The sequence below is a fragment of the Convolutriloba macropyga genome, chromosome 6 (assembly GCF_964194025.1).
Source record: "Convolutriloba macropyga chromosome 6, txConMacr16.3, whole genome shotgun sequence".
Taxonomy (NCBI): Eukaryota; Metazoa; Xenacoelomorpha; order Acoela; family Convolutidae; genus Convolutriloba; species Convolutriloba macropyga.
In genome coordinates, this window is record NC_134473.1 from 40,344,162 (window position 1) to 40,369,826 (window position 25,665).

At 30.9% G+C, this 25,665-nt stretch overlaps 1 protein-coding gene across 1 annotated transcript; it reads right to left on the reverse strand.

The window, feature by feature from the left end:
• Positions 1-2,799: 2,799 nt before the first annotated feature.
• Positions 2,800-25,665, reverse strand: LOC142340982 (cytochrome b-c1 complex subunit Rieske, mitochondrial-like). The gene is made up of 4 exons (XM_075391786.1): positions 25,393-25,665; positions 24,913-25,148; positions 3,579-3,748; positions 2,800-3,149 (listed from the first exon to the last, which is right to left on the reverse strand). The coding sequence occupies exons 1-4, from the start codon at positions 25,628-25,630 to the stop codon at positions 2,957-2,959; spliced, it is 837 nt and encodes a 278-aa protein (XP_075247901.1). The 5' UTR covers positions 25,631-25,665; the 3' UTR covers positions 2,800-2,956.

Consider the following 25,665-nt stretch of genomic DNA (forward strand, 5'->3'; position numbering starts at 1 on the left):
AGTTGTAACACCATCACTAATTAGCCGGCGCAGCTGTTTCAAATCTGAATGAGCAGCTCAAAACAGCCGGAAAAAAGTTAAAAGTTGAAAAACTTTTACAAGTAAGTCGAATAGGCTACATGTGATTAATCACCAAAAATCAGAACTTAAAATCAACGGTAAACTATATTAAATGCGTTCCCATTTGAAGTACATTTTATCTTTTGACCTTTAAACAATGAAAAAAGTTATATTGAAAACATATCCCTCAAACAATGAAAAAAATTAAGGTAACATAGATGGCAGATTGCTAGAAAATAGCCGCAATAGCTTCGTAGATCTGCAGTCTCAAAAATATGTTAAGAGAAAAAGACCAAAGAAGAAAGTTCTTTTTCAAATGCCGAGATACCATATTTTGATTAAGAATCTGTTCTAAATGCTTCTTCTATTAGCTGCCCGCAAATACCCTTCAACTAGAGTGACACGCACTCACTTGACCTGATCTTGAATTAAAATAAGAAAAAATTAATTTCAGAGGGAAGCAGATATGAACTGATTGTGACGCCATATGGTTGTTACAAATATCTTGATAACGAAATAAAAAAGATAACAGGACAAGACCTGAACGTCAGCCCAAAAAATGAACTGACTAACAATTCGAAAATTAAAATTTTACAGCAACATCACACTGAGTCAGTCAAGAAAGCCCCTTACCTTATATACGCAAAAGAACAAAATATATAAGCAAATAGAAAACTTTTCCCAAGATTTAGTGTTTTTAGAATCCCTCAAAATAATAATTTTGAAAAATATTGACTAATCGAGTTTTTGGAATTAGTACACCAAACAACCTTGTGTGAATCAATGTCTAACTGAGCAAAAAAGAGGCGAAAACTGAAGCAAAATGGCAAAAATTGACTTGGCAAAAAGTACTCGTGGAAGTCAGTGCGTCAAAATTTGAAAACTCATAACTACATACCAAAATTCTTAACCACAGCATAGAACAAAACTTTGGAGCTCGCAAGATACCTTTGGAGATCTAATATCCGAAAGACGGACTATAAAACAACAAAACGCAAAATTCGAAAAATCAAACATTTCAAAAACAAATAGTATCTCAGTGCATAAAAACGTTTGCTGAAATTCGCAGCATAAAAATTAGGCTGCACTAGATTGCCAATCAGAATTTATTGTTACTTTTCAGACTAAGCGATAAGAGCACAAAAAACCAAACAAGACCAACGAATCAACTTTTCTCTTCCGAAAACGAGGTGTCAAAAACGATTGTTATGAACTGAAGCGAATACGTAGACTAACCTACCACTCAATAGCAACAGATGGAATCTTCCATTAATGAGATCAAGTGACAAAACAGTAATAAAAAATACTAAAAAAACTGTAAACGAACAGCGCATACGCTTATAAAGCAATAGCTACAAACTGAAATTATTAATTGGATTAACTCAGGCATCCTTAGCAACCGAAAGCACTTGTCGTTAAAGAGACTAAGAGAAAAGACGACAAAATGAGCAAAATCTCGTAGAACTCAATAAAATTCAATAAAATTTCCTAAAAACAATGAAAGATAAGCATAGAAAGAATTAGCTTAGAACTGAAACAATTAAATCGGTCAAAATGCATATTAGCAACGTATGAGATCAGTCCCTTATGAGCTTAATTGATCCTAAAACAAAGTACACAAATACTGTCCAAAATCAAAAAATCAAAATATTTTGGGAGCAAATAGTGTAGAAGTCCTGAAAACCACCAGCCACAATCTAAAACACTTAATTAGGTTCATTTATGCCTCATAAGCAATGAATGATACTGTCATTTTCGATACTAGGTGATAAGGCAACAAAATCAATAAAAAAGTGAGCAAAAACCAAATTTTCAAAATTCTTTCGTGACAACATATACTATCAAAGTAAAAAAACAAACTTCGATGAGTTATTCAATTGCAAATAGGCGTCATTAGAACACATGTTCATCATACTAAAAGCACTCAAGAGAAGAAACATTAAAAACAGCAGTCAAATTGTTGCACGTGAAAAAGAATTCGCTTTCAAAAACCTATTACTTGTTCAAATACCAACTTCTCACTCCACTTCAAAGGTACTTGGAATAAAATCACGCTTCAAAACCAATTCCCTTTTGCGCTCTTTGCTATCCCAACGTGATTAAAATCACCACTCCAATTGGACTTAAAACTCAAGTGAAAAAGCCGAAAAAAGCGTGAACAGATCTTGATAAAAGACAGCAGATCAATTCAATCCAAATACTTTGGATTGTAAAAAACTAAGAGAAGGCCAATAATAGCCTCAACTATCGCTGTGCGGCTATTAAAGAATCATAAAACTAAACATGCTTATGTGAGAACAGTATGTGCATGTTTTAGACTCGCAAAACTGCACCGTAATCCATTTAAATGTAATTGGCCACCGTTTATTTCAAAGATATATAACACAAAAAATTGGAGGAAAAGACCACTCTCAATTATTTGTTATTAAAAAACAAACTATCAAATTAAAGCAGTTGCCGTTAAAAAAATTTTCTTAAAACGATCGGAAAATCATATTCAAATTGTGTGAAGATGAAAACAAGCGCAAGAAGCAGAGCGCAAGCCGAAAGAACAACAAGGAGCTCCAGATAATTTAAGGAAACGAGAAATTCCACGAAAAAATCAATTCTAGCGAACACTAAATAAAAACAGTTGAATAGTGTTCTACATTAAGTACATGCAGTTTCTGAGAATATCAAATAATATACAATATATTAATCCAGAAAAAAAATATTCAGAGGGAAGAGTATTAAAACAAGGGAGCTCTCAAAACTAAATTTTAGCTCTCAAAGTTATACACAGGCGTCAAAACCTGACACAATATCTACGATAAATTGTCGATTGAATGCATGTTAGTTGCATTAAAAGTGCTTGTTACTCCTCCAAAGACTCTATTATACTGTCAAAAATGTAATTCTATCCCACGACCAATTTGTCATCTTCAAAAGCATGTTCTGGGACTTCGAGGTTAAGGGGTGCTGGTCCCTGTCTAATTCGTCCAGATGTGTCGTAATGGGAACCATGGCATGGGCAGTAATATCCTCCAAAAGCGCCCTGATGAGGAATGGGCACACATCCAAGATGCGTACATACGCCAAGCACCACCAACCTGTAACATTGCAAAAAATCATTACACTTGAAACATTTTTTATAGAACTTAAACCGACTAAAGTCGGACAAATTGCTCTCCAACGACGGGCGGGGAAATTTAGAATTCAGAACTGCAAAATTTTTATGGGCGCAAAGCATTGTTCTAGAACAAAACGGTCAAGCGAAAATGTTGCTTAGAAAGACACACGTTTACAATAATTGCTTTAAACTTCGTTCGAAAGCAATTAAAAATAGTTGCCAAAGATTGATTACAACGGGTCTTTGTTCGCATTTGTTGAATCCAAGTATAAACTATTAGAGGACGACCACATGATCATTCAAATTCTCCCACTTGACTCCATGGTGAGAACAATTTATCTCGAAAGAAATGAATCTCTCTGAAAAACTCTGCTGAAACAAATACTTCTCGTTATTTCTGTTCACTTACCATTCTGGGTCTTTGACTCTATCAGCATCTGCTTCCGGGTCCTTCAAAGACGCCATCTCCACATTGACAGCTGCTTCAATCTCTTGTTGTGTCCTTCTCCGCACAAACAAAGGCTTCCCTCTCCACTTGAAGGTCTTGTTCGTTCCAGGCGCAACATCTGACTTTTTAATCTATGATCAAAATCATTCGATAAATAAATTTAGAATTATCCTCTTATCTATTTTAAGGTAAACTATCAGACTACGAAATATTAGACTGCACATAGAACGAATAAGTTGCACTCTCTATGTCAACTACACTTTATGCTGCACTTTGACTCTTCAATTGCACCAAATTTGATAATCTCATTTTCTAAAACATAGCCGGCAGACATTAATAATAATATCCGCGAATTAAAAAAAACACCAATCACAATAACAAACAAACTGATTCATAATACGAGATTCTCATTAAAATATCCGCACTGAAAATAAAAAGTTAACAAAAACTAATGTCCTTCATTGTGGTTTCGTTATATAGCCTTATAATTAATGTGCTTTAGTGACCTTTATTGAAGTTACTCACAGTTGACATTCTCAATTTAGGTTTATTGACTGAAATCAGAAGTTTTTTCTATCAAGAGAGGTAAGTTAAGTATGATCAAAAACTTACCGAGCCATCGACCATCGACTTAAAAATCTATATAAAAAGCCGGAATATATGACCTCGAGAACATTAAAATACCTGATGAGAGGTAGAAGTCAAAATTTGCTGTTTGATTTCCAGGCGCGTGATCAAATAATCGTAACAGGAAGACGACAAATTAAACAACATAGGTGAACACTCCAGAATCTAAGCAATCGAAGCAAAACTTGATTTGAACTGCAGGATTAAGACTGACAAATATTAAGATCAATCAATAAAAAGACAACCGAAGAAAAAAGGACAAAAAATTCGAAATCTGTTAATAATATTATTACCGTTTCTGATTGGTCAGGAATGACCCACCTCAGATAGGTCAATTTAAACGAAAAACAAAAGGCCAAAATAAAAACATAGCTGGCAGATTGCCAGAAAACAGCCACAATAGCACCGCAGATCTATCGTCTCAAGAGACCAGAAAAATACAGAATCTGTATTATAACTTATTGCTGCTCTCACATAACTTTCAATTAGAGTGAAACACACTCAATTGACCTTACCTCAATAAAATGAAGCAAAGAAAAAGAATTTTGGGAGTGATATAAATCACTTGTGACCAAAAACAATCATGAACAAAAGATTTGATCCACTAAGATTGAAAAATAACGTAAAGCACGCAAATCAGTCGAAATTGCATCAATGAACAAACAAAAAGTGATCGTGACGTCATATTGTCCTAACACCAACGTTGAAGACGAAATAAAACAACAAGAGAAGGCCAATTGTAGGCTTCATTAAAAAATATACAAACACAATTTGTATAAACATATAAATTACTCAACGCATGTAATGACTTTTGATGTTACTCGCTATGGCTGATTTTTGTTCAATAGTGTAAACACACGCAAAACTTCCCGCTTAAAATTCACTCGCTTTGTTTAGCTACTAATTTCTCTTGATTCACAAGCCATTCAATTCAATATTTAATTCAATCCTTTATTTACATAGTAAACAGTTATCGCGAATGCACACAATTATTTCATTGATTCAGTATCAACAGCATATATTTGAATATTGCAGAATCAACTATTCGATTGTTCCCTCCTAGTAACATTGCTCATTAAAACATTAAAATGGGTAATTGAATGGAAAATAATGAGACAGAAAATGAAAGGAAAGAGAACAGGCAAAAATTTGATTACATTAATAATTTTTCTGTGAATTAAGGAGCTTTTTATTGTTACCAATTAAAACATGAAATAACCAAAGCCAAAAAAAACAAAATTCCACGTCGACTGTGAAAACTTGAAGAACACAAACCGCTAAAGTATCCTAAACGGCAAAAAGGACAATTATCTCAAAATTCCATCTAAAAGTCTGATATATCCTCCAAATCGCCAATCATACCCTTAAGCGTACAACAACCTATTAATATATGCGGTAAAGACTATTTTCTAGCTCTCTTTAAAAAAATGCATGAATGTAAACAACTCTAATTTTCTCTCTTCTTTGGACTTTCAATCGATAAATTGAGATAAACCATGAATGTTCCTACATTCGAAATTGAAATAATATATATCAAATCAATATATCAAAAACGATATTTCAGAAACGTTTGTTACAGCACGAAACATTGTTTTTATCAAGCTACAATTTAGCTAAAGTTTGAAAAAGAAACAACGGGCAGCAACCACTTAATTTACAGAGGAACCAAAAAACCCAATTGAGAAACCTTAAATTACGGAATACGTCCATTACCTTCAATTACTTTGTTGCATTTAAAATATGATGAATACTATCAAAAGAATTATCCTAAAACGTGTTGCAATAAAACACGAAACCTACAAATTTGAATTCTATTGCATTATTCAACGTTTTGATTGAGCTTCATCAGTTTTGTATCTATAACTTTTTGACAAATTAAAGATATTTTTAGAATTCTAAAGTCAAATTCAGGACTTCTGATACAAAGCTGACTTTTTTTAACTCGTATATTTCGCAGCAAAAAGATTTTGGTCAAAAACATTGGTAAATGTGGCTGTAGAAGTAGCAGTTCTAATAGAAAAATAATGTTTTTTTCTATATAAGCGATCTAGATAATTTCAAGCTATTCCGAGCCATGCCGTAACACTGTTTCAAAAATGCAAAATTACTGAAAACTGAAAGTTTTAATAACTTACAAATTTCGATTTTGAGACTCACCTCATCAACGAGAAAAAATTGTCTCGCTTTTTCTTTGTTCTTGCAACATCCCTAAATGTTGTTTTGTAAAACGAAAGAATTTAGAAGTGCTTTGCTTTTAACGTGTTCTGCTAACGCAGAAGGGGTTACACAATTGAGAAGGAAATGTTTAATTTACTATTTCCAACCTGTGGATTTCAAATAATCGAAAATCAAGTAAATATACATTGAGCTAATAACCAATTGAAGCACCCAAACCACACGATAAAATAGTTAATACAAAAAATACTATTGAGAGCTGAAGAGCTGGCAATAATTAGCAAAATGCGATTGAATTTTCTAAAATAGGTGGGGTTTCAGTTATTCCAAAACAAACTATTTTTAATAAATAGCTCTGAAAAGAAAAACTATAAACATGAAGCAGAAAAAATTAAAACAGACTAACATAGGAAACAATAGCAGTTAAAAATAAATGACTTATCTACGAAAGCTGAGCCTTTTTCTTCACATCGTAACGGATGTTTTTCTATGTGACAACATTGGATTAGAAGAAAGTTGTGGCAGCTTATATACCTGTGAATTTAAAAAGCTCTCTGACGCATCTTAAAAATACCAACAGTTTGATGCTCTGGTTTTGGTTTTACCATTCCGAGAGGGAATATATATTTTTTATAGATATATGAGCATCAAATTTGAAAAAAAAAATCAAACTCTCAAAAAAAGATGTCAAATTGAATAGAACCGCAAGCTGCGTACAATAAGGGTAAGATTTAAGTCACTATATTTTACTAGACAGCACTTCAGACCTATAAACTATTTGTGTTTGCTCAGAAAGACGAAATGTTCATCAATAGTGAAATAGAACAACAATAGTGAATTAAAAACTTAAATTTAAGAACAATTCGTTTACTGAAAAAACGACATTAAAATTGAAGAAGGAACAATTGAAGTGCAAACCGTTGAAGTCCGCTTTAAATAAAACTCAATAACTCTGTCAACAACAGGAAGGAAGGCAGAGCAAACCAGTGAGACAGCATGTCAGAACAAGAGTTAAAAACTAAGAAGTTCTGTTTTGAAAAGCATGTCGTTTCTAAGCAGGTAATCTCCCAGAGCATAAATGGAAACCCATGCATTTAAACTGCCGCTTTTTAATACAAATTGTCATCATTAATGATAATCATGCAAGCCGCCAAAAAAGGACTTTGGATAGATCTAGAATAAAAAATAACAACAGTCGAACTAGAACTGTCGACAGTCGAAAAAAGAAAACTAGAAAACAATTATTTTCGGAGTTAAAAAAATTATCAGAATGATAAAACGCGATACACACAAATGAAGCAAGCTAAACACCAATGGAAATAACATTTTGCTCTTTCAAAACACATTGAAAACAAGTAACATTGAAAAGTGGGATAGCAATAAAAACAGCAGTCAAAGCACACGTCAACAAAAAAATGCGAAAATCAGATCTCTTATATGTCAGAAATAGCCGCCTCGCCCCAACGGCCAATGTTTTTTGTTAACAAAGTCACCTCATTGTGTTTAAAAGTTCTGCCTTCATGCTTTCTCAAATTTTGATTCCAATTTACCTCAAAATTATCAAAAATTATAAAAAGACTGAACCCGAAAACAATCTGAATTATAGAAATTGGAACTCGATAATGGCTGACTGAGTACGTGGATTTGCTCCTAGCAACTCATATTCGTCGTTGATTTGTTTCAAAAAAATTCACAAGAAGAAAAATATACTAGTGACGTAAAAGCTGATCAAAATTTTAAAATGGGCAAAGTATCGGATTTCTTTTTCAAATCTCAGGTAGTCCAAAACAGTAGAAAAAGCAGAATGAGTCATTGTTGACTGGTGTTCAGTCAATTGTGCATGCGGACAAAGCCCATGCTAAAACTTAAACCTAAAAATTGTCTGTTTCTCAGGTTCGATATAAATATCTTTAAATTTTTTGATTTTTCAAAAATTTTTAAGCAATTAACCATTAATAGACAGATCTCAAATATTTTTTCTCCTTGTTTATCAAAGTAGTGGATAAAACAAGGGATTCAAACACCAAAAAAATTTGTCCCTTTCTCCTAACGCTAATCGCGCATGTCGAATCTGGCCAAATTTTACTGATTTCTGGAAGCCTTGTTTTATCCACTACTATATATTAGCTCCAAATTTGATAAAAACTAAAATTATAAAAAAAACAAAAAATCAAAGCAAAATTTATATTTCACTCTTTAAGAGTGATTCCCTCTTATTCGGAGTGATCCCCAGTAGAAAAGATCGCTCTTTTTCGCTCTTAAAGAGTGAATCCCTCTTTTTTGATATATTTTTATTTTTTATACTTTTTATTTCAAATTATCTATACTTTTCAATAAATTTATATTTTCTTTTATTTTTTCTATATTTATTCCATTATTAATCAGAAATGATACAAAATTATAGTATTTACATGAACAACTTTCTTCTGTTTGGTTAATAACTAAAGGACTTACAGCTCTAGGACTTTGCCAACTAGGATTAATTGTTTTATCCGCAAAGCGGTTACACAGATCAGTTATATCAGGGAACCTGCTTTGCAGATTTCTACTAAATCCTCTAGTCAATTCTATATCTGGATGTTGTTTCTTTACATGAGCCCGTATCCCATCATATCTCACAACAGAAGTACAATATGGACAATTAACTTTAGCTGAAGTACAACTTCTACATGTATACTTACCCTCATCAAAATTATTTAGTGGTTTTATATAATTACACTTATTACAACATCTAGTTAATACTTCTGAGCTGGGGTTAAGGTTAGGGATAAGGTTAGGGTTGGGGATAAGGTTAGGGTTGGGGTTAGGATCTGAGTTAGAGTTATAGTCATAGATAGAACCAGAACCAGAACTAGAGCTAGAACTGGGGTTAGAACCAGAACCAGAACTAGAACTAGGGTTAGACTTAGGGTTAGAACTAGAATTAGAATTAGAACTAGGGTTAGAACTAGAATTAGAACTAGATTCATTTTTTAAAGAACAATCCCATGGGGAAAAATCATTAGCACAAATACCACTTAATATTATATTACCACACATACTTTTATCAGTTTTATCTTTATGAAATGATTCATAATGATATTTTAAAACAGCAATGTTTCCACATTTATAGTTACACTCTAAACATTGTAAAAGCATTTTTAATAGATAAAATTATCAGTGAACGAACTTTGTTCGTGGTTTACCAAACTGCTCAACGGAGTTGTTTTGCAAATTCGCAGATATTAGCTATGCTGTAGAATCGGTGTACAAACTTTGTGGATAATATTTAGCCATGATTTCAATTAAATCTTTAGTATTATCTTCAGATGTGATACACTCTGCTAAATATTTATTTCCTAAAGTATTGAGTGTATTAGTTTTACATCTCTTATCTAAGATCAAATCAAGGTCTAATTCTTTTTTATCTTTAACAAAATTTATAATCTCTTCTCTAAATTCTTCATTATTTATATATAGTTTGTTAAAAAACTTTCCTCCCTTTCTATTCAAAATTCCCATCTTTTCATTGACGAAGTCACAGTTACACTGATCAGTATACGAACAAAGTTCGTGGTTTACCAAACTGCTTCCCTGATCAGTATAACTGCTTCGTGTTTCACCTTCCAACTCTTCTCCAAATCCAACATTAACTAATGTATTTACTCTACTCAACATTGTGCTTGCTCCCATTGCTACAGTTCCAGCATTTCTTGATATTGAATCAGGATAAAAACAATTAAATATAAATAAACCTGTGCCTATAATTCCACCAATATTTGATAAAATTTTCATACCCTTTCCCTTAATCATCTCTTTTGTTAAAACATCATTCTGAATTTTAATATTATTTAAAGTAAGAAGTTTATTAAAATAAAACTGTTAATTATCATGATTAATAACATTTCTATCTGTTGCATTAATCATTAGTGGTTTCATATATGCTATAAGTTTATTTATATCTTCTCTTTCTAAATCATCTTTTAAACTAAGAGCTTTTAAATCAAGGAAACCAACTCTTGAATCATATATCATTGTTCTATTACTACTAACAATAATAATACTTTCCTTTTTATTATATTTAATTATACCATAACGAAGTTCATCTGACATTCCATCTGTACAATTAGAATAGTTACTATTTAATTCACTTATTATTTTATTGAAGTCATGTTCACATTTATATATCTCATTAAAGTTTTTAAATAGGTCAGGTCTATTATAAGTTGTTAAATAAATAGTATCACAACTCATTCTTGCTGTATTAATTATTTGAGCTGGTTTATGACACATTACAATCATTTGAATATTATAATGTCTACCTTCAGTAAAATAATAACCTATATCCTTATTTAACCTATCACCCATATCATCAAGTACTATTACACAATTTTGAAATTTATTCATATTATTTTTTGTGATCATATTTATATCACATTTATTAAACCCAGTATAAAACTTATTAGACTCAGGATCTATCCAGTCTCTGTCATCTTTACAAACTATAACTATGGACCTTTGGTCTTCATCTTGAACTTGATCGGTGTAACCGCTTCGCGGATCTTGATCTTGAACTTGATGTTGAACTTGATCTTGAACTTGATGTTGAACTTGATCTTGAACTTGATGTTGAACTTGATCTTGAACTTGATCATGGTCTAAGTATAACTTTAAGTATTGTCTAATAAAATATGTTTTACCTGTTTCAGTTCCACCATAAACAATAGTATGTAGTGGTGACTTTTCATATTCAAATCTAACTAGACTCCTATTCATAAATCCACCGAAGCTTTCTTCTAGTTTTGTATATTTACTTGGTCTTGAATCATATATTATATAACAAATTCCAATTATAATAATAAAAAAAAACTGCACTACCTGTTTCAATTTTTATATAATAAATATAGATTTGATTTAGATTTAGACTTAGACTTATAATTAGACGTAGACTTAATAAATTTATTATATAAAAATGCTCATCCTAACTTTTGAGGAATTCAATAATAAATTTAATATTGATAATAATGCTATGAGTGATATCAGAATAAAAGATAAAGGTAAAGATATAAGTCTAACACCAATTGAGATTGTAATGAGAGATGATAAACCAGAAATGGTAAGTGAACCTAACTCTAACATTATTGTAAATCTACATCCAACTGAAGGTACACATTGGGTTTTAGTTATAAGAAGAGAAGGTGGTCCAACATATTACTTTGATAGTTTTGGTGTAGAAACTCCACCTTTATTTTTGGAAGAATATGTTGATCTAGGCTCTAATGAGAGAATACACCAATATGATGAATCTTATTGTGGGGCTTATTGTTTATATATGATCTATCTTATTGATAGAGAATTTAGAATTAAAAGTGCTTTGAATATTCTAGTTAATCAATGTAAATATCCGGGAATATATAGTGAGTGTTTTTGTTTAGGTTGTAGTAAAGATAATGATGATGTTAATGTTAATGATAAAGATAATGTTAATGTTAATGATAAAGATAATGTTAATGATAAAGATAATGTTAATGTTAATGATAATGATAATTTTAATGATAAAGATAATGTTAATGTTAATGATAATGTCATTGATAATGATAATGATAATGCTAATGATAGTGGTAATGACATTGATAATGCTAATGATAATGAAAATGATGATGATAATGATAATTTTATATATATATATATATATATATATATATATATTGGATGAAAAACATGGTGAAACATGGGTGAAGCCTCATCAAAAGTTTAAACCTAATAACAATAGTCCTACTAACAGTATCTCTATAAACATAAATAATGATCTATATTCATGGTTAAATGATGATGATGATATAATTACTGAAGCCGCATTCCCAGATAACTTTAGATGTATAATATCTGGTCCTAGTGAATGTGGTAAGACATTCGTATTAAAAAAACTAATTCTAGCTAGTATATACTTTGATAAGCTATACATCATTGGACCTACTGGTGATCAGTACCATGGTATAGAAAGAATAAACCCAAAAGCAGATGTTGAATTTATTAAAGATATAAAAGATTTACCATCTCCCGATAAACTACCCAAAGACTTAAAGAAACTAATGATATTCGATGATGTTAGAGCCAAAGAACCAGTTATTAAAGAATACTTTTGTAGAGGTAGACATAATAACTGTAATATGATATATCTTAATCAAAACCTGTTCTCTCTGGATAGGCAGAGTGTTAGAGAGAACTGTAATCTATTTATTTTATTTGAACAGAGGTAAAGTCTTAGCATCGATATATCAAGATTTCTTTAATAATGTTGAACTTAGTTATAATGATTTTGCTAATATATGTAATAAGGTATGGAAAGAGCCTTATAATTATATTGTCATTGATATAACTAAAAATAAAAATATTAATGGTGAACTAAGAATTAATTGGGATCGGAGAGTTTTGTAGTTTAGTTTAAGTATCAGGGAACCTGCTTCGCAGATAAGTCTAAGTCTAAGTACAAGTATAAGTCTAAATCAAATGTAAAGTAAAACTTAATACATCGCCATTAAAGTCTATAGGTCTTCCATGCTCATCTTTAATATGAATTTCTATATATTCTATTCTATCTTTAGTTACATTTTGATAAAAGATATTAGTTGGTATAATATTTATCAAGTAACCTGGTGGTTCAGTTAGATTAAAAGTATATAGTATGTCTGTATCTTTACCATTATCTTTAGCTCCAGATATCACATTACAATGAATGTTAATAGTACTAAAACCCATAATATCAATAATTTTCTGAGATTTATATCTACCTTTTTTATAAATTATTTTTCTAAATCCTAGTAATGAGGCTAGTTAGTTTTCTATATCAAAGCTGATTGCTCCTTGTTTTATTTCCATTAAACATTTCATCGTATTCTTATCAGGTTCTATTATAACATTACCATCAGTTTCTTCTTTTATTAATTCTGCTATGTCAGTTAACTCATATGCTCGTGGTGTAATAGTTGAATATAGCAATGGGATTCCTTTATAATTATAATTAAGTATAGATGTAATGTTTGGGCTTGAGGTAGAGATAGGGTTAAGGTTAGGGTCAGAGCTAAGAGCCCGAGGTAAAGCTTCATCATCTTCTATAACAGTACTAGCATATAAGAATTGATTATTTCTCCTATTCACATTAAACACCGATTTATAAACAGATAATCTAATTAAACCTAATTTTGTTGTATTAAGTATAGGTTCACTAAAGTTAAACTTTTCTGTTGGTTTTACTATTCTAAAGTTAAGTGTATACTCTTCTTTAGTTTTAGTTAAAGCTTCGAGTATATTTTGTAGTTCAGATAGAATCAAGTTGTCTGTCATTTTTTATCTAATAAAAATGGATTTTAATTTGGATGCAACTTATGGTTACAAAAATGATATACATAAAAGTAAGATTACAAAATATAAACCAAATAACATGGGAACAATGAATACGGTTAATACTAACATTAATATCATACTCAATAGAGAAAAGAATCACTTAAATTTGCGTGATTCATATCTAGAGATAGAGTTTGTTGTATCAGATGATGCTGGTGGTGTATTTGCTAATGATGCTAATATTAGATTAGTTAATTATGGTATGATGGCATTGTTTAGTTCAATTAAGCTTGAAACTAGTGGTGGTAGGACTATTGAATATATAGATCATTGTCATCCTAATCTATTGATGTATAAATTATTAACTAGTACTGGTGATGTATATGAGAGTGGTTTTGTTAGAAATCAGGGCAATAGAGATAGTCAACTTAAAGATGACCATATTGCTGCACAACGAGGACATATGTATATGATGATTAAGATGAGTGATCTATTTGGTTTCGTAAATGATTTAGAAAAGATTATATATGGTTTAGGATTTAAACTAATATTAAAAAGAAATAATAATGATAGAGCTCTATATAGAGTTAATGCTAATCTTGGTGCAGTTGCCAATGATGGTAATATAGAAATTAGAGATATATCATGGTGTAAACCTAGTATTGATCCTAGTAATGATAATAGAATTATTGTGCAGAAAGGATTAAATAAAAAGAATAATCTAGACTTTAGTTATTATGAAAGAAAGACATTTTATAAGAATGTACCCAATGCTACTAACTTCTTGTTTGATCTAGGTAAGGAAAGTGGTATGGAAAGACCGCAATATATAATAGTTGGTTTTGAAAATAATAATGTTAATGAACAAACTCATGATGCAAGTACATTTGATGTAATGAATGTTACTGAATGTTATTGTAAGATTGGTAGTGAGTTTTATCCTGAGGATAGAATGAATATTAATTATGGACCCAATAATTATAATGAGGCTTTTAAAGAGATTGTTAGCTTTAATAAAGATTATAATGGGCTACCACATAATATAAAACCATATATAAATCATAGAAAATTCAAAAGTAATTATAGAATATATGTACTCGATACTAGATATCAAAGGGATCATATAGGTCCACAACCAATACAACTTAATTTTAAATTTAGTGCTGCAGTTGCAAATGTTATATGTCATGCATTAGTATTAACTAGAAAGGTTATTAGTGTGAATAGTGATGGTAATAAGATGGTTGATATTATTTCATAGTTATAATTTAAGTCAAAGATATAACTCTAGCGATAATTATAATTTTAGATATAACTCTAGCGGTAATTTATAATTATAGTATAATATAGTTATTGTTATAATTATATACTTTTACTTATACATAACCATATACTTATACTTATAGCTAGTCAGCTCTAATTGTTACTCTTGTTAATACCCAACTATTTCTTATTAGTATTAACAAAACCTTTAGCATAAATAATATCTAATTTCTTTTCATTCTCTAGAGCTAAGCCTCCAGCTTCAAGCTTAATCTTAGGCTTAGGTCTAACCTTGGGTTTAGGCTTGGGTTTAGGCTTAATAATAACAAAGGGATTATACTTTTTAACTTCCATTATTTTTTATATATAGAAATGAGTCTTTTAAATAAGTTCAAAACTAAATCATATTGTGTTGGAGGTAGACATTATAGTGGTACTGTTAATATAAGAGGAGTTATCACTTCAAAAGGTACTAAAATGTTAAAAGGTAACTGTGTTTTATGTAGAAGGAATAAATCAATGACAGTATCTGATGCAACAATAGAAGCTGAGGGATTGAAAGATTTCTTTAAAAGTGTTGGTAGGGCTACAGTTAACTTTGGAAAGAAAGTAGCTAATAATCCAGTAAGAGCATTAGAAATAGCAAGTAAAATAGGAAGTGCAGCTGCATCTAGAAACCCTAAAGCAGCTCTAGCGGCTACACCTGATTTAATTAAATTTGCAACTACTGGTGAAGGTATAAAACAATAACAACAATAATAACATCAATAATAATAAAGGGATTATACTTTTTAACTTCCATTATTTTTTATATATAGAAATGAGTCTTTTAAAAAAGTTCAAAACTAAATCATATTGTGTTGGAGGTAGACATTATAGTGGTACTGTTAATATAAGAGGAGTTATCACTTCAAAAGGTACTAAAATGTTAAAAGGTAACTGTGTTTTATGTAGAAGGAATAAATCAATGACAGTATCTGATGCAACAATAGAAGCTGAGGGATTGAAAGATTTCTTTAAAAGTGTTGGTAGGGCTACAGTTAACTTTGGAAAGAAAGTAGCTAATAATCCAGTAAGAGCATTAGAAATAGCAAGTAAAATAGGAAGTGCAGCTGCATCTAGAAACCCTAAAACAGCTCTAGCGGCTACACCTGATTTAATTAAATTTGCAACTACTGGTGAAGGTATAAAAGTAGTACAAAAAGGAAGAGGGTTATACTTAGGTACAAAGAAAAGATAATTATTTGATTATAATTATGATTATGTTTATATTTATGTTTATTTTTATGATTTTGATTATGATTATAGCTATGATTATGAATATATATTTATCGATCGGTGTAACCGCTTCGCGGATAAATATTAATACTAATATTATTATTACTAAAAACATTGTTATTACTAAGCACTAATATCTTTAATCTAAAAAATACTCAGCTTGTTTTTCTTGTTCTTCTTATAATCCTCATATAACTTAACAAATTCATTATACTCATCATTATCTATTTTATTATCATTCATTGATTTAGTATATAGTTTATTAAACTTATCACTAAACTGTTTACTTAAAATATACATTTGTGAATACTTTATAATTTTAATTCTAATTTTAGTATTAATTGTTTTTGATAATGAACCACAAACAGTTGCTGTAGCAAAAGGTGTTGGTATAGAATAAGCTAATCCTATACCTGTTAATGAAACTGTTGTTGTTGTTGCAGTTGTTGCTATTGATGATAATACTATTTCTGTTATCTCAGCTATGTCAATATAATTCTATCTACTTAACTTCTTATTATAGTTATTAGTTTCAGTTTCATAATAATTTCTAATATCTTTTATAATGTTAATATTGTTGTTAAATTTATTATTAGCTTGAATCTTTTCGTTTATCAATCTTTCTGATACTGATGACAAATCTGGATATAGTAATCTCTCACTCGGTGCTGTTGGATTGGTCATTGCTTTGCTTATTTTCATTAGTAAAAATTCTTTCTATTTCTTTCATTATATCTTCTTGATTAAAACTATAATGCATCTCAAGTCTGTCTTTCTCTTTATTATCAAGTAACTTACTTTGTAAAAGTATAGCAATTATATATTGTACTATAACACCTCTAAGAGATTTATTGTATTCTTTCATTTCTCTCAGACCGTTAGTAAACATTTCATCTAAGTGTATGTTAGTTATATTCTGATTAAATTTATTATTATCAAATTCTTGCTTTAATTGATTATATTTAGAGATAGTATCTGCAGCAACTTTATTACAAAACTTAACAGTATTTCTGACTTCATTTGTTGATTAAATAAACTCATTAATTAGTTCTTCATTATCTTGTTTCATTTAGTTGTAATGTTTTAGTTGTAACTTTATCAAAGTCACCCTTTCTTAGTTCATTTATGTTTCCACTTAAAATGTCTATTTTATTAGAAGAGGATAATCAGTTATTGTCACTATACTCTTTATTAACAACATCTTTTTCATCTGTGGGAGGATGAACATTTGTAATTTTATATGTATCCTTCATGTAAATATTATCATTATCTTCTAGGAATAACCCACGAACCTTACTTAGTGTTAAGTTGTTTAATGAAGTTGATGTTGATTTATGTTTAGCTTGATTGAATCTATTTCTTGTCATTATTTATTTTAAGAAATATATTTAATGATTCGAAAACTTTATTATTAGATTCAAAATCAAACTCAGATTTTAATAGTTCCTGTTCATATTATTTACCTTCTATTATCTCTCCATTAATATCTTCCATTTTATATGTTGATGGTTGTGTTTTTAGAACTTCATTAACTTTAAACAATTCTCTATTCCAATTAGAAGTGTATCCCTTAGAGAAGATATTACGTTTATCTGCATTTCTAACATAATCACCCACTTTAAATTTTGGTGTTGCTTTGGTAGATTTAATCTGCGAAGCAATTTCACTGATATAGTATTTAACTTTATCAGGATTATTAGAAGCATCAACTGGTGTCATATTAATTGTTGAGTGCATCATTTAATATATTTACCCAATTACCATCGCCACTGATGAACATAGGTTTATTTATTATGTGTAATAATGTTCTATTGAATCTCTCTATAAACACAGCCTTTAAATCACTATAAGTAGAATATAGCTCTATCCCCGAAGCGGCTTTGCCGGTTCCATATTCTTTAAGTAAAGATTTAACTGTTTTATTGTAAAACTCACTACCTCTATCTACCCATAACTTTTCTGGTTTTCGTCCTTCTGATAGGATTGTTTTAAAACCATTAGTTATAGATAAACCAGATTTATTCTTTAAAGGAATAGCCCATGCATATTTTGTGAATATATCTATAACTGTTAATATAAACTTATAATTATTATTGTATTTACTTAGAGATGACTTATCAATTAAATCAGCTGACCATGTTTCATCTTTATATAGTGGTATTATTCTTTGTCTTTTAAACTTTGTTATTTGAGGACTGAATACTTCTTTAGCCAGTTGTTGTTGTTTTTTTTCTATCGTTTTATTTATGGACATAGTCATCTGCGAAGCAGGTTCCCTGATGGACGTAGTCATGGTTTCACCTATTTACCATAATTAAAAACAAAATTATCTAGTTGGTTTTGATTAAAAATATTCATAGATAATAGTTGCTTAGATATATCTAGCATTTCATCATATAACCCATCATGACCAGCTTTTGTTTCTAGTATTAATATTTCTAGTCTTTCTACTAAATTATTTGGGTTGCCATTTATTACCCTGCCAAATATATCATCTCTTACCTCCATTATACGTTTTATTGTTCTATATCTACCGCTTTTCTTATCCCCTTTTCCTAAATCATATCTAATATCCTTTAAAAACCTTTTAATTTTGTTTTCATCTTCCTCAACCTTATCATCATATGTTACATTTGTTTTAGTAAGAAAATCAGTAAATCCTTCTGAAAACTCATATACATTATCCCTAACTAAAAATGCACCCTGCTCTAGAGTTATATCAACACCATTCATTTTATATCTCCTACTAGGTAAATCTACGAGTTCTAATTTTAATTGAGGATTAGTTTGAGCCCCAATGTCATGAAGAAGTTTGGCTGTTTTTATATCAACATAAACTGGTGCTATATCTTGAGTTTGCTTTATGGTCCCCTTTAACGTTTCACCAATCTTGGAAGCAGTTTCATTAAACTGGGAACCAGCTTGCTCGATCTGCGAAGCAGTTTCACCAATCATCTTAGTTTGTTTATCTAACTCTTGATTTTGCCAATCTATTGCTCTTAATGTTTGTTCACTTAATGCTAGATTGTGTTCATTGTTTGCATTTAGTGTTTTAGTTAAAGGATCAAATAACTCTTCTATTTCACCATAATATTCTTGTTTTTTCAATTTATCTTCTAATCTATTCTTTCTGTTTTGTTTTTCTAGATTGTTTAATTCTATGATGTTTTTCTAATTTAGTCATTTTTTTATAAAAATATTATATTAAGTATGAATTAGATCTATAATTATAATTAAAATAACTAATTATAATCAGTGAAAGGGACGAAGTCCTTGGTACTCCAACTGCTTCAGAGATAACTCATTATATAATATAATAGCTGCTTCTATTAATTTTCTATTGCTATCTATAGTTAATTCTTTAATATCATTAATCAGTTTACCTACATCCTTATCCTTATCCTTATTAGTAAAGCTACTCGGTAGATCCTTATCCTTATATAGTTTCTTAATCCTATTTAACAAATCTCTTTTAAATAAATACAGTTCCTTATCATGCGGATAACTTTTTATATTGTTTACATAAAACCTTTTATCATCAAATATATTTAAACTAATCTTACTTGTTTTTGTTGTTGTCATGTTATCACCAACTTTTTGTATTCTACATTCATCTACTGTTCTCTGTGTATTCTTCATTAATGCATCATAATAATCTATGTGCCTAGCATTATTATGCTTCTTTATTCCTTTTTCTTTAGTGTTTTTAGGATAATTTTTGAAGCTATATGTTTTGGGGGACAATGTTATAAATTCCTCAATAATCCTACTTCCCAGCTCGTGCTTAAACTTGCCGGGGACTTGATTATTAGTTTTCATAGGTATGTCTAGATTACTTAAGTCCATATGCTCATCACTAACTTTACCTTCACTATAACTTAATACGAAACTGTCTGTATCCATATAATGGAGTTGTAGATCTTTGAGAGATGGTAGTAGAATATTATAGAATACATCAAACATAAGTAATTTGCTAAGTTCGAGTATTGTTACTCCTACATAAACAGGTGAGCTATACTCTATTTTCTTCTTTATATATTCTATTTGGCTATAATCTCTATATCTAGTTATATTCTTAAATGTTGGTTTACTTACACTTTTCATTATCTTTTCTTCATCATGCAAGAACTTGCTTTGAAAGAAGTGAAGATTCATGCACATTCTCCCATATAATGAGTTATTCATTAGTTTCCTTACATCCTTCTCTGCTTCAGTTTTAGCTGTTGCTCTTTTATTTGTATTGTTTTGTATATAATCGCTACATATATAATCTTGTTTAAATTTAATTCCTCTATGTATTTTTGTTACTTTTACTCCCATCTTGTCATAGAACTTTAACATCCTATAATGAACCATATATTCTGTTTTGTTGTTTTGGTCTAAGATTAATTTCTCGGATCTTGCTTTACTTTTCTCTCTTTGTCGGTATCCCAATTCATTATCATTTATCTTTCTCTTATTAGGCATTAGTGCTGTTATGTTCTCTCTTTACATTCATTAGTATAATCAAAATCACAAACTATATAGTAACCATGATCACTATCATCTGGAGTATTCAATATTGCATCTAGAGTAGTAGTAGTAAACTGGAAGTCCTTATAAGGTAACTTTTGCATCATTGCATAACCATATAGGTTGTTTGCGTCTATGTACCATATGGTCTTACCATCACTGTTATCTATATATCTATCACCCATTATTCCACATATACCACCTCTCTTTGCTCCAACAAAATCATCTAGCATTTGTTTATCTTGTAATGTATCTAATGTTACACCGCTTGACATTAACCAACAATCAAAACTATAACCCGGGAGACTAACGTAATGTAGTGGATTGAGCTTGAATTCTTTCATACTTAGTTTAACATATTCATTCATGCAATAGTCTAATATTTCCACATCATTTTGTAAATACTCTATAGTTAGATCTTTACCAGTTTTATTACTGTTTTCATTACTAAAGTTATCTACTTCTTCTTGTGTTGGTAATTTATTATGTAGAGAGGATTTAAAGTCTTCTATTATTAGATTACCTATAACTTCTTGGTAGGTAGCTTTGCTACTATACGACTTGGTCGTGGTTCTCAATAACTCTAAACCAAAGTATTCATATGGATATAATGTTTTAGTTTTACATCCGTATATCTTTGCCATTTGATCTAGAGGCATAGCTAAGAAGTTATAACTGTCTAAGAACTTGAGACAACCAATGCTAAACATCTTAGATTTACCAGCAGCTAGTGGTATATTATCTACTTTTCTTTTATCATTATTCTGTTTAAAGAGTTCACTGTATAGTAGGTTGAAGTCATAGCCAGAGCCATTATGGAATATTACTGGAATGAAGTTTTGTTGTTTGTATCTTAGATTACATATTTTACATGCTGGTCCTCTATATTTACCAGTTTCATGACAATGATCTCTTACTTTACTAATACATGTTTTGCTGCAGATATGACAAGTGTTATTAGTTTCATGATATAACTTATCTTCTTCTGTGAATATCATCTTTTCATTATGTTTGAAATTATTCTCAGTTTCTATTTCTAACAGATCTCTAGCAAATCTTTTGATGCAGCCTAGACCGAAGTAGTGCTTGAAGTTACCTTGCCAGGTGTAACCCAAAGCTATTGGAATATGTTCAGCTATTACATATTTTAAATCGTTAGTTGAGACATCGGTGAAACCGCTTCGTGGATCAACAATGCAACATTCTATATCGGCAGTTATAATATTTTTTAAATTCTGACGTTTGTGTTCATTTATAAAAGTAACATGTTTTTTCTTAGGGCAAACAATCTCTGGTTTGAATGAGGTGCTGCATTCGTGTTTATCATATTTAATTTGTGAGTTAAACCAATAGGTACACCTATCACAATGATAATATTTAATGTTGTTTATATTTGGTCGTTCTAACAAGGTTTCTATATTTTTTATTAGGGCACAGTGTTCTATTTGACCATTACTCCAAACTAGTATTCTTACATCTTTTCTATCTTTATTAAAATCATCCACTTGTTTAAACAATTCTATCTTACCATTACCACAAGGTGTGTATACACAAATATTAATATTATACAATTTCTGTATTCTTATTATATAAGCAAAATCATCTTCATGTTGTTGTCTTGGTTCAATTAGTTTATCTACATATTTACTTTCTCGAGTTGCATGGTATGGGGCGGGATGTAGCCAAGCAGTTATAGTTAGTTGTAAGCAATTGTATTTATAACTACGTACATTTAATATCGATTTAGAGTTTTTGAGATCTGGAGGTAAATCTATATAACTACCAATAGACGCTTTAGTTGGTTCAATGTTTAACTGAATACTTCTTATTCCAAGAAACTCAAAATCATAACCATAACCTTCATATATTTCCTTTTCCAAATCTAGCCACCGATTGAAGTCACCATATTCATATATTGCATTATTATTAATATAATCAGTATTGAAAAATATTTTAGTAGTTTTAACTTCTTTTTTGGTTCTCTTCTTATAATCACATTCAGCCGTGATCTTATATTTAAAACTCTTAACTTTACGAAACTGGTAACAGTTTTTAATTTCTTCTAAAGAGTAATTAGTTGCTTCATTTATATCTTCAATGTAATTCCCACCTTTATCAGTAATATAAAATTCTCTCATGTTCTGACTTGAGTTTATATCGAAGTCTTCTGTGTTTTCTAGATACATGCGATTGTGACTATATGAATGAGTAGTTAGAGCTACTTTACTTCTAAATTCTTCATGACATTCTTTACATTCCTATCCGTGAAACGGCTTCGCCGATTTAATTCTGGTGTAGATATCCTCTTCAGTTTTAGGTTTGGTGGCTGGTTTAGTTTTAATAATATAATAAACTTCATCCAAATTATACACCCTCTCCGAGATTTCCTCTTCTTGAGACTCAAAACATTTTCTCCAATAGTTCCTTATGTTTGAGATCATAAGATTGGTGTCTGTATAAAGCCTTCTTTGATTCAAAGGATAGATTACAGACATCGCAGAAGTTTATGACACTAGTATTAGTTGATTGAGATATGATGTATTTTTTAGGGAAATAATCAAAAAATAATATTTCGAAAAATGAAAATGAAATGCAAAAAGTGTATAAATAAACCTTGGAAAGAATGTTGTAATAATTGTAAAGAATTAGAAGATTCTTGTTATGTTTGTAAAAATATGGTTAAAGTGAAAGATTATATAGAACATTTGGGATATCATTATTCTGATCCTGATCAATATCTAACATGTAGTATGTGTAATGTTTATAAACATATATCATTATATAGATTTAGAAATAGGAAATGTAGACTATGTATTTATCTTCAGATATAGATATGGTCACACTAGAAATCAATTCAGAGAGCATGTTTATAAGTATAATATTCAAGAAGACATAGAAAAACACTAATCACTGTGTTTCCACCGATCTCAGTGTTTTTGACTGTATACCCATCAGAGTGTGTCCCATATACAGTCTCACAGCAGGGATCTGCGAAGCAGTTTCACTGATCATCCTTTTTAAGAACTGTGAATTTGGTTTTTTTTTATCTCACTTAGATTCATAGTATTTCATCAGAGTCGGGGGACGTTCACTGGAGTCAGTGAGGAAGGAACCCCAAACCTTCCGTTTGCTAAAGCAACTTAGCTAGACTCGATGATTTATCCACTACACCAAGTGAGACAGAAAGTTTTATTTTTAAATTGATTAAATATTGATTGGGGAATATATGAAAATTTTTATTATTTTAATATTTCTTTCAATTTTTGTTCAAGTTTTTTCGCAAGTTGGTTTTACGTGCTTTTTACACGGTCTCATCTGCGAAGCAGTTTCACTGATTAGTTTTATACTAGTATCTGGGGACGTCCACCGGAGTCGGTGGGGATAGAACCCAAACTATCGGTGAAACCGCTTCGCGGATCCGTCTGATAATGGTTAATTACCAGCTTAACTCTGTACTAGTGGCTTGCACTAAGTGAGACAAGAAATGATAGATTTAAAATATAAAAGAAGTGAATATAGAGCTAATATATAGTAGTGGATAAAACAAGGGATTCAACAAACAGTAAAATTTGGCTCGATTCGACATGCGCGATTAGCGTTAGAAGAAAGAAACAAATTTTACTGGTGGTTGATTCCCTTGTTTTATCCACTACTTATCAAGGCCTAAGCAAAGATTGAAGACAAACTGAACGTTGGATCAAAAGTTAGGTTAACACAGGTGAGGGACGGGTTAAAAATTCGTAAAACTGTCTAGAAATTGGCTGAAAATTTGGAGACATTGAAAGAACGATAAAGTACTCCTTTTTCAAAGATACCCTCAAAGAAAGCGTTGGTTGTCGTAAGTGATTGACTTTTGACCAAAACTTGATAAAAAATTAGGCTAAATTGGTGCTAGCATAAAACTTCGCCCATTATTTCCCAAAAAATGTGGGAACAATAAAGTCGACCATAAACCCTCATCGAGTTTTAAAAACAGAAGATCGCCGTAGCTCATAACTACTTTCCGTGCCGTGAAAACAAAGACCACAATAACTAAACTTAGTTTTGTAAAAAACCACGATTCTAGCGATCATAACTTCGCGGCTATTAGAAAAAAGTTCCAGATGTCTCAACTAACTTCAATTTGTGCCAGTGCCAATACATCGGCAGCAGCAGACCACTGTTGTATAATAGGATGCACGATACTCTTCCCAATCATGGCTAGTCCCATGAGGTAGGCACCCGACACTGCTGCCTGGGCTGTCTTCCTGCCCTCGCCTCTGTCGGTGGAAGTGGACTCCGCAGTAGCCGAAGAGCGGTATGCAGAAAAGTCAGGTGCTATCATGTCATTGTGTGCGTATCTCACCGAATATTCTGCAACAACAGCGCAATCGCATTCACCACTTTACTTAAGAGGCAAATTCAGATTAAGTTCATTATTTTGCAGACGGGATGTTGAAACATACCTAATTTGATGCTCCGAAACTTTCTAGTTAATACTGCTGGAGAGCATTCAAAGCAGTTCTGTTCCGGCAGTTTTGTACATTAAATACCCTGAACGAGTCAATATTAGAGTGACGATATATGAAAAGGTTACAGTTGAGAGCTGTTCACTTACTGGATAATCCCATTGTGACAGCCGGTCGCAGAATGCTAGATGTGGGCTTAGCCACATGACCAGCCGGTGCTGCTCCTGGCAACCAGTGTCTGGGATGAACGAATTTTGGCTTCTTTAAATGCTTGTAGAGCCCAGAGAAGTCAATTAAATCAGAGGCTTCTTTGTTGAGACTTGTGGCAACACCTGTCCTGGCATTGCTCACAACTTTTAAAGTTCGCTTATTGGCTCCCTTCAACATTCTGTCTAAAAAGCAATACTTCACTGATAACGGAT

Coding starts and splice junctions, on each gene's coding strand:
- LOC142340982 (XM_075391786.1), bottom strand. CDS start 25,630: ATGTTGAAGGGAGCCAATAAGCGAACTTTAAAAGTTGTGAGCAATGCC. Junction 25,149..25,392: donor TGTCACAATGGGATTATCCA/GTAAGTGAACAG, acceptor CTGTTGTTGCAG/AATATTCGGTGAGATACGCA. Junction 3,749..24,912: donor TGGCACTGGCACAAATTGAA/GTTAGTTGAGAC, acceptor TTTTGATCATAG/ATTAAAAAGTCAGATGTTGC.